Raw genomic sequence first — 15,297 nt, forward strand, 5'->3', positions numbered from 1 at the left:
GGAGAGACACCCCCAGGCAGGGAACTGAGTGTGGCCTTCAGACGACAACCAGTGAGGAACTGAAGTCCTAAGTCCAATAACTCATGAGGAACTAAATCTTGCCAGCAACCCTTTGAGAGGACTTGGAAGCGGATCCTTCCTTAGTGAAACCTTCAGATGAGACCAGAGCCTCAGCAGACCCCACGAGTGCAGGCTTATGAGAGATCCTGATGCAGAGGACACAGAAAAGCCATGTCAAAATTCTTGACCCATGAAAACTTTGAGATGATAAATGTGTACTGTTTTAAGCTGCTCAGTTTTGAGGTCATTAGTTATATACACAGCAGATGACTAACACAGGTTTCCAGTTGACTCCAATATGCTACCAGGGTTGAAAATTGCTGATGTATGTTAATTAAGTAAAATAATTTTTTAAAATACTTTATTATCTCTGTTCTAGAGTTCACATAGACAACATTCAATTGGTAAACCTCATATTGATACTTCTCAAAAAATAAATATTTAAGACATATGGAAAGGTATTTTTTAAATGTTCACAATTGCTGACCACCAAGCTTGCAGAATAATCCTACAACCATATGGCATTTAAATATGTCAATATCCAGTGATCTGAGAAGAGGACTCCAAACCCGGATGAGATCCTCAGCCCAAGCTGAGATCTCGATTTCAACCTGACAAGGCCCTAAACAGAGAATCAAGTCACATCCTGGTGGACTTCTGACCTACAGAAATATGAGATAATAAATGTGTTGTTTTAAGCTATTGAGTTTGTGGTAATTTGTTAAGCAGTAATAGGAAGTTAATATGTTATATACCCTACTTGATATTTATAGTGTTTCTTGACTCTTAAAATGTCTTTTGTTATTTTGGGAAAATTTTTAGTCATTTTCCCTTCAAATATTGTTTCTATGCCATTTCCTTCTCTCTCCTTCTCCTTGTGGGTCTCCAAATATGCATATGTAGAATCTCGTCTCTATATTCCTATGTGTCTCATGTTCTTTTTTTTTTTTACTTTTTTCAATTATGTAATAAAAATATAACATATATATATATATAAAGCAAAGAAAGAAAAAAGCAATAGTTTTCAAAGCACTGTTCAACAAGTAGTTACAGGACAGATTCCAGAGTTTGTCCTGGCCTACCATACCATCATCTCAGATTTTTCCTTCTAGTTGCTCCAGAATATAGGAGGCTAGAAGGAATAAATATTTTTTTATCATCGCAATCAACTTTCTTTTTCTTTTTTGTGAAAAAATAATATATGTACAAAAAAGCAATAAATTTAAAAGCACAACACAACAATTAGTTGTAGAACCAATTTCAGAGTTTCATATGGGTTATAATTCCGCAATTTTAGGTTTTCACTTCTAGCTGCTCTAAACTACTGGAGACTAAAACAAATATCAATTTAATGATTCAGCATTCATATTCATGTGTTAAACTTTACCTTCTCTGTATAACTCCACCATCACTTTTGATCTTTCTTTCCCACTCTTTAGGGGTATTTGTGGCCATTCTAACTTTTTCATGTTTGAAGGGGCTGTCAGGGGGTAGGGAGATGGAACTAGCTGATGTTCTGGAGAGGCTGGGCCCTCTAGGTTTCAGGACTTATCTGGTCTAAGGACCCATTTGGAGGTTGTAGGTTTCTGGAAAGTTACCCTAGTGCATGGATTCTTTGTAGAATCTTATATATTGCCCTAGGTGTCTTTAGGATTGGCTGGAATGGTCCTGGTTGGAGGCTGGCAGGTTATGTTAGGTAGCAAGGTCTACCTGAAGCTTGCATAAGAGTGACCTCCAGAGTAGCCTCTCAACATTATTTGAACTCTCACAGTCACTAATCTTCTATCAGTTACACTTCTTTTGATGGAATTGTTGATCCCATGGTGCCAGGGCCAGACTCATCCCTGGGCGTCATCTCCCATGCTGCCAGGGAGACTTCCACCCCTGGATGTCATGCCCCACGTAGTGGGGAGGGCAATGATTTCACTTACAGAGTTGGGCTTAGAGAGAGTGAGGTCACATCTGAGCAACAACAGAGGTCCTCCAGAAGTAAGTCTTAGCCATGCCTGTAGGTAGGCTAAGCTTCCTAGCTACCTACACAAGCTTCACAAAAGTAAGGCTCATGATTGAGGGTTTAGCCTATTGATTTGGGTGTCCCTAGTGTTTGACACAGTATCAGGGGATTCCCTGATGGTAAAGTTTGATAGTTCCATATTTTTTTCCCATCCCTCAAGGGACTTTGCCAAAACTTTTTGATTATCTACTTAATATATTCTAGGGTGTATCCAGGCATGAGACAAAATAAAATGTCAATGGTTGAGAGATTCCAGAGTCGAGAGGTTATCCCGGAGGTTATTCTTACACATTTTATAGATATCACATTTTTAGTTAAGGTGTAATGGAGAGGCTGGAGGGAACTGTGTGAAAATGTAGAGCTGTGTTCCAGTAGCCATGTTTCTTGAAGATGATGGTATAATGATATAGCGTTTGCAGTGTGACTGTGTGATTGTGAAAACCTTGTGTCTGATGCTCCTTTTATCTACCTTATGGACAGACAAGTAAAACATATGGATTAAAATAAATAAATAGGGGAACAAATGTTAAAATAAATTTAGTAGACTGAAATGCTAGTGATCAATGAAAAAGAGGGGTATGGGGTAAGGTATGTATGAATTTTTTTCTTTTTTCTTTTTATTTCTTTTTCTGAATTGATGCAAATGTTCTAAGAAATGATCATGATGATGAATATACAACTATGTGATGATATTGTGAGTTATTGATTGTATATCAAGAATGGAATGATCATATGGTAAGAATGTTTGTGTTTGTATGTTGTTATATTTAATAAAGAATTAAATTAATTAATTAGTTTTTTTTAAAAAAGACTAAATGCCCTCATTCTTATTCTGGGCTCCCTGTATTTCAGTTGTTCAAATGAGCCATCCAAATAGGCTGAGTTAGAGTACGTGCTACCTAAAATTTAGGTTCCAGACAAAATAATCCTTTCTTCCTTTGGTCTTAAAGAGTAGGTGCGTTTCTAAAATAAAAACAATGTATTTCTTACCCCTGTGTTCTGAATTACCTTAATCTTGACCTGATTGGCTTCGTTCTTATTATAAATACCAGGTTATAGATATATAAAATATCCTCTCAAAATCCAGAAATAATATGTTGTATGTTCTTTTAAGTATTTTCCATCTTTTCTCAATGTGCTTAAATCTGGATTTTTTAAAACCTATTTTTCAAAGCAACAATTCTCTTTTCAGCTGATCTGTATGCTATTATACCTGTTTTTAATTTCAGTGATCATATTTTTTAAATTTATAATTTCCATTTGATTCTTTTTTTTTAAAAGACCTGTTTTGTGCCCCCAGCATATGATCTATTCTGGAGAATGTTCCATGAGCAATAGAGTAGAATGTATATCCTGGTGTTTTGGGGTGTAATGACTTATATATGTCTGTTAGGTCTAATTCATTTCCCAAGTTGTTTAACATCTCTATTTTCTTGTTGATCTTCTGTCTGGTTGTTCTATATGTAGAGGAGAGTGGTGTATTGAAGTTTCCTACTATTATTGTTGAAACATCTATCACTCCCTTCAGTTTTACCCATGTCTGTCTCATGTACTTTGGAGCTCCTTGATTGGGAGCATAAACATTTATGACTGTTATTTTTTCTTGGTCAATTATCCCTTTTATTAATATATAGTGTCCTTCTTTGTGTCTTATAATGTCTTTACATTTAAAGTCTATTTTGTCCGGTATTAGTACAGCTACTCCTGCTTTCTTTTGGTTACAACTTGTGTGTAACATCCTTTCACTTTCAATCTATTCGTATCCTTGTGTCTAAGGTGAGTCTCTTGTAAACAGCATATAGCTGGATTATGTTTCTTAATCCATTCTGCCAATCTGTGTCTTTTAATTGGTAAGTTTAGTTCATTAACATTCAAAGTTACTACTGAAAAGGTGTTTCTTGAATCCATCATCTTATATTTTGGTTTTTATTTATCAGCTCTGTATATTCTTTTCCCTCTTTCTCTTTTTATCCTTTAAGTTACCCCTACTAGTACTTTTCAGTTCTGTGCACTCCTCCAGACCTCCCTCTCCTGTCTTTTTTTTTCAACGAGCAGAAGAACTCCCTTTAGTATTTCTTGTAGGGCCGGTCTCTTGTTGACAAATTCATTCAGGATTTGTTTGCCTGTGAAAATTTTAATCTCTCCCCCAGTTTTGAAGGACAGTTTGGCTGGGTACAGAATTTTTGGTTGAAAGTCTTTCTCTTTCAGGATTTTAAGTATATCGTATCACTGTCTTCTTGCCTCCATAGTGACAGTTGAGTAGTAGTCTGAACTCAGTCTTATGTGGTTACCCTCGTATGGTAGATTGTTTTTCACTTGTCATTTTCAGAATTTTCTGCTTCTCTTCAACCTTTGACAGACTGACTAGTATGTACCTTGGGGAAGGCCTATTTGGATTTATTCTATTTGTAGTTCATTGAGAGTCTTTGACTTGCATATTTATGTCCGTTATAAGAGTTGGGAAGTTTTTCCCTATTATAACCTTAACTGCTCTTCCTAGCCCTTTACCCCTCTCTTCTCCTTTTAGGACACCAATGATTCCTGTATTTGTGCACTTTGTCCTGTCCATCATTTCCCTGAGATCCAATTCAAAATTTTCCATCTTTTTTGCCATTTGCTGTTTTGAGTGTTCAAAATCAGCTGTCCTGTCCTCTAGTTTGCTAATTCTTTCTTCTGCCTCTTCAAATCTGCTGTTGTGTGTCTCCAGTATGTTTTTTATTTGGCTTACAGCATCTTTAATCTCTGTGATATCTGCTATTTTCTATTTATTCTTTCAAATTCCTTTCTATGCTATTCTAGTGTCTTCTTGATTGCCTTTATGTCATTAGCCATCCCATTTATTTTATTTAGTAACATTATATGAACATCTTTGATCAGCTGTTCCAACGTCTGTCTCCTCTGGTGCTTTAATTTGGTCGTTAGGTAGGGCTGTATCTGTCTGCATCATGATATGCTTAATGATTTTCTGCTATCTTCGCGGTATGTAAATATCTTGATCGGTTTCCTTTCAGTTCCATTTGATTCTTTTTATAGTTTCCAGTTCTCTACATCAAAATTCTCCATCTCATCTTTTAATTCCTTAACGGTATTAATCAAAGTGATTTTCAAGTTCTTGACTGATAACTCCCTCATGTGGATTTCCTGTGACTTTTTATATTGTTTGGTTTTGTCTGGGTTTTTTAGTAAGTCTTGTCTTCTTCTATGACTGATTATTTTTTGGCTGAGTGCCAGGCATTGTATGTGAAATTATTGAGATTTATTTATTATGCTTCTGGCAGGACACTAACAATCCAAAACCACATTAATCCAATCAATAATCAGATTTGAGGCTGGACTTCAATCCCTATGCGGGTTGGTCTATTTTTTGTTTAACTTTACTCTCAGAGTAGTGAGCTCCCAAATGTCAATGAAAACCTGGGGTTTGGTTGGGCCCTGATTTCCTATTTGGGCCTGTGGTAGTTAGATTCAGTTGTCAACTTGGTCAGGTGAAAGCACCTAGTTCTGTTGCTGTGGACATGAGCCAATGGTAGGTGAATCTCATCTGTTGCTAATTACATCCGCAGTCGGCTAGGAGGCGTGTCTGCTGCAATGAGTGACGTTTAACTTAATTGGCTTGTGCTTAAATGAGAGAACGCAATGTAGCACAGTCTAGCAGCTTGGCATTCCTCATCTCAGCACTTGCAGCTCAGCCCGGGCCCTTGGAGGTGGAGAAAGAAATCACCCCGGGGAAAGTTGTTGGAACCCAGGGGCCTGGAGAGAAGACCAGCAGAGACCATCCTGTGCCTTCCACGTAAGAAAAGAGCCTCAGTGGAAAGTTAGCTGCCTTTCCTCTGAAGAACCAACAAAACAAATCCCCTTTTATTAAAAGCCAATCCGTCTCTGGTGTGTTGCATTCCGGCAGCTAGCAAACTAGAACAGGGCCCAAATTTTCTTTTCTATCCACACCTTCAGCCCTTTAACTATTCCAAAATCTGTCCACAGTTTCTTAATCTTTTCACTGTTGCTTTTGAATTCAGCAAATGCCTCATGAGGATCAGCAGTGCCATGTGCTGGGATCCCCTTTCCAGAATTCCTTTCTCTCCTGGATCTTAACCACACAGACTATCACTGTTCACGTTTCCACTTGTTCTCCGTGAGGGGGTTTGTCAAAACAACTGCTCTTGAAACTCAGCATCAAGGGATTGAGAAAACCTTCTGGACCAAAAGGGAGAAGAGTGAAATGAAACAAAGTGTCAATGGCTGAGAGATTCCAAACAGAATCCAGAGGTTATCCTGGAGGTTATTCTTATGCATTAAGTAGACATCACCTTGTTATTCAAGATGTAGTGGAGAGGCTGGAGGGAACTGCCTGAAAATGTAGAGCTGTGTTCTAGTAGCCATGTTTCTTGATGATGATTGTATAATGGTGTAGCTTTACAGTGTGACTGTGTCACACTGAAAACCTTGTGTCTGATGCTCCTTTTATCTACCTTGTCAACAGACGAGTAGAACATATGGAATAAAAATAAATAATAGGGGGAACAGATGTTAAAATAAATTTAGTTTGAAATGCTAGTGATCAGTGAAAGGGAGGAGTAAGGGGTATGGTGTGTATGGTTTCTTTTTCTGTTTTCGTTTTATTTTTCTGTTGTCTTTTTATTTCTTTTTCTGAATTGATGCAAATGTTCTAAGAAATGATGAATATGCAACTAAGTGATGATATTGTGAATTACTGATAATCTATGTTAATGTTTTATTACGTTTGTTAAATTTTTTTTAATTAATAAATAAATTTTTTTAAAAAGCTGCTCTGCCTTTGCTGGAATTGGGTTCATTTTAAGAGAAACATGTGGAAACAACCCCAAGGTCTCTGAAGAGTAGAATGTGCAAACAAGTTGTAGCGTATTCATACAATGTAATATTACATAGCACAGAAAATTAGTGTAGCTGCACACATCAGTATGAATGAATTTCCAAAATGTAATCTGGTGTGAAAAAAAGCAATTTCCAGAAGAATATTATGCATGATTCCATTTATATAAAGACATCAAATAAACAAATCTAAGCAATAAGTGAGGAAAGTATAAGGACAAACAAGAGAGTGAGTATCATAAAGTGTATCAAATTTTGTTTGGGTCTTGGAGGTGGAAGTTGGATGTGATTCAGGATATGCCACTGTGATAGTTTGAAGCTGTTCTGTACCCGGAAAAGCCATGCTCTTTGCATCTAATCTAGTGGGGACAGACCCATTGTTGGGTGAGACCTTTTGATTAGGCTGTTTCTGTGGAGATTGGGCAGGGTCATATCTCTTCGAGGTTGGTCTTAATCCTTTCCTGGAGTCCTTTATGAGACAGAACTCAGAGACAACACAGAGAGCAGCAGAGAAATGAAACCAAGACACAGACGTTCGGAGGTGCTAAGCTTAGAGATGAAATCCCAGGTTTGCTCCAGAGAAGCTAAGTGAGGACCTACGACACTTAGAGAGAGAAAGCCACTGGAATCATAAGCTGAAAGCAATGAACAGCATATGCCAGCCACATGCCCTCCAGCTGACAGGTGTCCCAGATGCTGGCAACTTTTCTTCAAAGACAAGAGCTCTTTCTCTGGATCCCTTAATTTGAACATTTTCACAGGCTTAGACTGTAAATTGGTAACCTAATAAATCCCCTTTATAAACGCCAATCCATTTCTGGTATATTGCATTCTGGCAGCATTAGCAAACTAAAACAATCACTCTAGGTCATCCAGGGCATTATAAGTCCTAGTGATGTCCTGTTTTTTAAAGCTAGGTAGTGGATACCCAGTAGTTAATTTTATTTTTATTATGGTCAACTGCACATAAAATTATATATGTACTATTTTTATATACAACATGTTTCCCCAATAAGAACATAAACTTTTTAAAAGAGGTAGAAGGGACTTAACCCAAAACAATAAACCTATAGATGAAAACCAAAATAATTTCTAGTAAATGGTGAAATACTGAAGTCTATGATACTGAAATCAAAAGCAACATAGGATGCTTTTATCCCTACTACTTTTCAACATTATTTTGAAATTTCTACCTAATACAACATGGTAGAAAATTCAACAACTTATACATTTTGTACAAAAAAAGCAAAATTGTATTAATTTCAAGATGATAGGGAAGACCCAGAAAACCACAGAGATAATTAATTACTAGAATTAATAAGCGAGTTTTTGAAGTGGCTGGGGTTATTTTAAATAGATGAACATCATTTTGTCTCCCCATATTCAGTTTGAGATGGAACTTAAAATTGTCACATTCACGGGTGGTTCAGTGGTAGAATGCTTGCCTTCCATGCAGGAGACCCAGGTTCAATTCCCAGATCATGCACCCAACAAAAAATTGTCACATTCACAATAACAATAAATCTATAAAGTAATTAGTAATAAAGTTAGCAGATTAGAAGATGTCTATGAGAATAGCTAAGGAGCTTTGCTGAACAAAAATAAGACAAAAAATGAAAGGTTACCTTCTTGGAAGTGAAAATTTAAATTAAAAAAGCAATTCTTCATACAGCAATATGTAAATTTAAAACAGTTCTGATTTTTTATGTGATTAAGGATGTGAATAAGGGCATATGTATAAGGGTATTGATAACAGAATTATGTACGAGTAAGGAACTAGAAATATTCTAATGTCCTACAGTAGGGAATTGGTTAAGTAAGTTTATGGTGCATGCATGAGATCAAATATTTTGAAGCTGTTTTATTTAGAAAATTGCCTTATGACATGGGGAATTGGTCATAAAATAGCAGTAAGCTAAATAACCATACTAAAATGTATAAAATTCAAAAATAACTGGAAGGAAATACATGAATATCTAACCGTCACTATGTTTGAGTTGTGGGGAGAGAGGTAATTTTTCCAGTGCTCTTGTGTACTTTTTCACCTTCCTTTCAATAAATGTGTGCAACTTTTAAAATCAGAAGAGTGATTGTTAAAGAAGAAAATGTGCATACCCCACTCTGAGAAAGAAAGTATTTAACCCAGTTTATGAATGTCTCTGTGTGCTTTGTGTTTCCCCCACTTACAGTTATGTCATTCTGTCCCTCTCTACAAGGTATTGATGGGCATGCCCTATGGAAGTATACCCAGAAAGACAGTGCCTCGGGCTGAGGAAGAAAAGGCTATGGACTTTTCCGTCCTTTGGGATTTTGAGGTATAACATATTCCCATCATATCAGTACATCGCCATTTTGGGACTGTAAGGCCTAAAGATTGCATGAATAAGTGTGCAAAATTGGACTGAGTTATTGAAAAACCTGTGCTTTAATCCAGCAGGATCCCAACGCTGTGCAGATGAACTAGCAAAACATGAGCTAGTCTACCATATCTCCCCACTTCCTTCTAGGTCTCCTTCATGGGTTCCCCTCTCCAGCTGCACCCCTGAGGGGTGTGGGTTCCCTACGAGGTCACTGGTCCCCTCACTTTGATCTTACAGTATAGTTTTGTCTCCCCATAGCCACATTCAGACTCCACTCCAGCCTTTTCCCCGTTTTCACACATGTTCAACTGACTGCCCTACTTCCTTCTCCAATTCAACATCTACCCAGCCAAACCCACTTCTCTTTTTCCCCTTTCCTTTATTAGCACCACCATCCATCCAGTCATTCAAGTCTGAAACCTGAAGGCCATCCTCCCCTTCTCCCTTCCCCACATCCAGTCAGTCATGAAATCTGATCCTCCCTATCAAACTTTTCTTGACTCTGTCCCCTGCTCTCCATCCCTCTTACCTCTGCTATGAATCGTGCCCTCACCTTGCCAGGACAGCTGTCACCACCTTCCAACTCTACTCCTGCCTTGGCTTGGCTCTTAAAATCCCCATTCCCTCTGCTGCCTTCTAGAGCTACCTTTCTAAAATGCAAATCTGCCACTCCCCAGATATTCACTGATTCCAATTGACAAATGGAATAAAATCCACTGTTTTTCATTGGGTTTACAAAGTAAATGTTCATGACCTGATGCCGACAGCTTCTCCAGTCCCATTTCTATCTAATCCCTCACACTTCATGCTCCAGCATTGTCGAGTTTGGGAGTGTTCCCTGAAGGCACCAAGCTCTCCACTGTCTCCCAGCCCTTGCTTATGGGCCTCTGCCTGGAATACCCTTCTCCTTTGGAATCTCCATCCTCCCATGCCTCTGGGGGTTTGCGCTGCAGCCCCGAGGAAAACCCGAGGCTGGAAGGCTTCGCTGGGTGCCTCCAGGTCATTGCTGCCGCATCCTTCACTCTCGTAGTCAGACCTGAGACCCCTTAGAAATCTGTGAAATGGGTTTTTCCGAAGTATTTGAAACAGTGGTGCCAATATACCACTACTAAGAATTCCCTTTATTATTTCACCTGAAGAGTCCAGTTGAAATATCATATCTACCCAAAATAGAGTTTATTCACTAATAAGTAATTACCTGTCTTGTGTCAGAAAATACACACAGGAAGTGCTAAAGCCTAAGTTAATATGATTACACCTAAATAATTACCCATAACAAGTATACTTAAGTCTGCCTAAACCCAACAATACGTAAAAGTCAAAATCAAAACGAAACTTGAAGTTTGGATTGAACTGTGTGCCTAATTATATACCATTTTCTTTAGAAATTTTGAAATACTGAGAAATTTCACAGGTGCCCGTCTACTTCTGGAGATGGAAGGAAAGAATTTAGATCTATATACATGTGAGCATGCACACACACACACACACACACACACACACACACACACACACACACTTTATCTCCGATTTTATCCCAACTGTTAACCACACTCCGCTCTCCTTTACTGGGTATCGGTGCTCTCCGTGTAGTGGAGAAATAAGGGAATGAAAAGGGGAAAGAGGGGGAGCCCTTGGCAGACTCTGGATCAATGGGAGAAGTGAAGGAAACAACAAGAACTTCCAGAATAATCCTTCCTTCCTCCGCTCAGACTCCTTTTGAAGCCCTGAGAAAGAGAGCTCTGATAGAATGTAAGTGTCTGATGACTGCAGAGCCAGAGCACTTGGATTTGCTGTTCCACAGGGCTTCATCAAGTATTCTGCTCTCTTCTACGGCTATTACAACAACCAGAGGACCATTGGGTGGCTGAGGTACAGGCTGCCCATGGCGTACTTCATGGTAGGGGTCAGCGTGTTCGGCTACAGCCTGATGATTGTCATTAGATCGTGAGTATGACTCTTACTTACAGGCTTTTACTTTTCTTCACCCAAACAGCCCACTCCCCTATCCACTCTATGCTTGCTTATCCTCTTGTGAAGGATTTAGAGAGAAAATTTTAAAAACAAGGCAAATGTGGACTGTAATGTGTGGTATAAAAGGCAAAACAGGGCGATGTGGGATTTTCTGGGAAATAGGATAGAAACTCCTTTAGACAAGCCTGAGACCTGAAGCTGCCAGCCGTGCTGGGACTCAGCATTTTAGACAGAGGAAGAGCATGTGCAAAGGCCCTGAAGCAACACATATCCTAGTGACCTCCAGAAATTGTCAGAAGGCCAGTGTGGCCTGAGAGGATACATGGTACTTGGTAGGGCTGGACAGGTTTGCAAGGCCTGTTTCTGCTTTTCTCCGAGCTTGGCTTTCTCAGAAAAAGACTTTTCAGCTGCTCCATAACTCTAGCTTGTATGTTTTAACCAAGCCTGGCACATATAAAGATATAAACAATAAATCTGCACTAAGTGAATATATGTAGCTGTGATTAATAGTGGTAACCTCTCTGGCCCCAGCTCTTTTTCTTTGTCACAAATGACCCTTATATATGTTTGTGCCTCTTACATAATAGTCCCTGAAGGGAAAATTCAACAAAGCCCTTGAGTTTCTTTCTTCTGATTCAGGGGACCACAATTAGTTCTGGCATAATTTTGCACAAACCCAATCTCCATGGCCCATGCTTAAGCAAGCCACAGGCTCCCTTCTTTCAGAAAAGACAGGTGGCTGTGTCTCCAGGGGAGAAGTAATCTGGTTAGAACCCCTGAAAAGACAATGGGGGCAGGCAATGGTGGCTCAGTGGCAGAGTTCTCACCTGCCATGCCGGAGACCCAGGTTCGATTCCTGGAGCCTTCCCATGTCAAAAAAAGACAATGGACAGGACAGGCTTGACTTTCTATAGCTTCATCTCAGGGGAAAATGCTGCTCTTCATGACAGCCTGCTCAGCACTCAACAGTGATACTGGATGGCATCGGCTGCCCAGCATGACAAAAAAGGAAAAAAGAAAAAATGAGGAGACAAGCTTGATTTTCTTTTTCTTCTTCTTCATTTTTTTGTCTTTCTTTTTCATCACTGAATTTCAGTCTTAAGAAATACTCTGTAAGCAATTCAGATAACTAAGATTTTGCGGGAGAATAGTTCTTATACATGTAGAACTCTATTACATGCTCCATTTTTCTGCAAATAATTCGGTTGGCTAGATTCACAAATGCTGCCACAGAAACAGTGTTTTTCATTTGTTTGTTTAAGCCATAGATCAATGCATTTATAGTTACAAAAAGCCATAAACAAGCATGCATTTCTCCTTTATCAGGAGCTCTTAAATAGATGAAGGCTGTGATAATTTTAAATCATAATGAAATTCCAAGTTAAGGCTTTGTTTTGAAACCCATATTCATAGGCAATTATGATCAAAACAAGCTCTTTCATCTACTAAGTTGCATTCATCTGCCCAGGATACATCCTTCACCCACTGCCGACAGGTCCTCTGTATCTGATGTATGGAATATGAATTAGTAGCAATACCATATTTTACTTTAAGGAATGATTAGTCCCCTTGCTAAGTTTTCTTTTGAAGATTTAGCCTTCAGTGGCACAAGTGTGTGTAAAAGAAGCAACCAAGCATTTCCTTGTAAACTTAGAATACTTTCAAACTTGCACTGATTCTTACTTTTCTGAAAGTTGGCCAAGATTCTTAGGCATGATCTCCTAAACACAGAAAACCCTGGAAGCATACTTTATCATGCTCCCATATTGATGTTCTTGATGATTGAAACAATAGGTCTGCACTGTCTTTATTCTCTTTGAAGAAGACAGTATAACTTTAAAAAAAAAATGCCGACTACCGAATTTTAGGTAGTTCAATGCTGTAATTGCTACCCTCAATTGCTGCCTTGCCGGAGACCCGGGTTTGATGCCCGGTGCCTGCCCATGCAAACACACACACACACACACACACACACACACACACACACACACACATATAGGAGGTGCAATTGAGTATGTTACACTCCAAAGTAAAACGTTTAAAGATTTCAAAGTTTGTACCCTACTACCTGCTAAGCTTTGGCTCAGCTAAATGGCTAATATTGTTTTTGGGTTTTTTTGGGGGGTGGGGTTTGGTTTGTTTTTTCCTAATACTGTTTTTAAAGGTGTGAAATACATTTATTTTTTAGAAGGAAAGAGTAGCTTTGAAGGGGCCATGGTAGGCAACACAAAAACAATCACTTTTAGATGAGTGTCATACACTTATAATACACTCACATTTATATGCACGTTTCATGTTCACAAGTACAAAAGGCAAAGAACCGCGAAGAATCTAAGCAACTGCAGAAACAACTACATTCAAGAGTTAATACTGTGTCCCCGGTCCCCATTTTCTAAATCTAGAAGAGAGCTGTCAATGCCATCCTGCACGTGGACGTCACTTATTGCGGTTGGAGATTATGTGTAGCTCTGCACACGTCTGGGTGTCCACGGAACTGAACTGAGACTCCGTCGTATGTTCTAGGCCAAACTGGGCAGGAGGAAGTCGTCCCTGGCTGTTTGAGTTTCATTGCTGGTGAAAAACAAACTCCCCAGGGTTTCAAAACTAGAATTCATGGTCTGTGTTTCTGTATTGTTCAGCTGAACTTTGCTTTCTAGAGGAGGTAGGCTTTTATGGGAAATCCCTGCTGTTTGGGTTTCATGTCAGATGACTCAATTGCTCATGGAAAAACTGGAATGTCTCAGAAGACTGCTCAGAGGCAGATGAAGGCTTCTGTCTAAAAAGAAGTTTAGGTCTGTCTGTGTCTGCATATCAAATATTTCAACACCTAAGAAGTTAGCATTTCCTCTACAATTGTAGGACTGAACAGTGGTGTCTGCAAGTAAAAGTTGGTTTGGGTTTCTATGTCCGGGGATTTCAAGGCTGGTTCAGTGTTCATACTGCTGAGTTCACGCTCTTTTATTTGCGTTTGGCTATTAGAGGCCACAAAGAACTTCTCAATATCAAAATCTATTCTGGGATTCTGGGTGGGGCCAGATGAGAGCTGTGTGTCAGGTCCAGTGTTTGTGTCAGACAACAGACTGCAATTATCCAGTGTCTGACCTGGCAGGTAGCTTGACAAGATGCTTTCTAAATCGCTTAATAAATCTATGATTTAGTTCTGATTATCTGTCATGTTTTATGAAGGAAGCATACTGTTCTGCTCACTGATGTTTATCATTGGTGCAGATTTCTCAATATCTTCATTTAACATCTTAGGGTCGTTCTGAGGTAACAAACCATGAGTTACAGTCTCTGCTACCAAACTTTGATTATAATATTGTCTGTAGAAGCCCTGTATGATGAATGGACATTCTCAAAAATGTCTCCACACATTATTACTTGGTCCAGGTGTACCTGGCCATCTGTGGAATTTTGCACTCCGAGATGGTTTGAGTTTGTCTGGAGATCCCACCTGAATGGAAACAGCATCTAAAGCAGCTTTCATCTGAGCGGCTATAGATGAAGTTACTTTAGACCTGGGTAACAGTGTTTGAGTCTGAACACTAATGGGAAGTGAAGCTTGAGAACCAAACTGTCAAATCCCTTTGAGAACAAGACCATACAGAGGAGTGTGGAGAAGCCTACTGGGCAGGAGGCATGAGACTTCATGAGGCACAAGACAGATCTGTCTGCACATTGTTGGAAGAAATGCTGTCCTTCTGACTTGTGTTCCCTAGTTGTTGTAACGTAGTAGGTGGAATGTTACTCGAGCTCACTTGAATACCTTGTTTTAGTTTGCCAAAGCTGCCAGAATGCAACATACCAGAGATGGATTGGCTTTTAATAAAGGGGGATTTACTTAGTGGAAAACTCATGGCTCTTCAGAGGAGAGGCAGCTAACTTTCCTCTGAGGTTCTCTCTTACACAGGAAGGCACAGGGCGATCTCTGCTGGCCTTCTCTCCTGGCTTCTGGGTTCCCACAGCTTTTCCCGGGGTGATTCCTTTCAACATCTCCAAAGGTCTGGACTGAGCTGCGTGTGCTGAGATGAGGTGTGC

The 15,297-nt window shown here is 39.3% G+C and overlaps 1 protein-coding gene across 1 annotated transcript in view; it reads left to right on the forward strand.

The window, feature by feature from the left end:
- TMC2 (transmembrane channel like 2) overlaps positions 1-15,297 on the forward strand; it is a 68,014-nt gene that overhangs the window by 29,758 nt on the left and 22,959 nt on the right. The window contains exons 7-8 of the mRNA XM_077156824.1: positions 9,142-9,240; positions 11,090-11,232. Of these exons, the coding sequence (XP_077012939.1) occupies positions 9,142-9,240; positions 11,090-11,232 (242 nt within the window). The remainder of the gene's footprint in view (positions 1-9,141; positions 9,241-11,089; positions 11,233-15,297) is intronic.

This window comes from Tamandua tetradactyla, chromosome 1, assembly GCF_023851605.1.
Source record: "Tamandua tetradactyla isolate mTamTet1 chromosome 1, mTamTet1.pri, whole genome shotgun sequence".
NCBI classification, from domain to species: domain Eukaryota; kingdom Metazoa; phylum Chordata; class Mammalia; order Pilosa; family Myrmecophagidae; genus Tamandua; species Tamandua tetradactyla.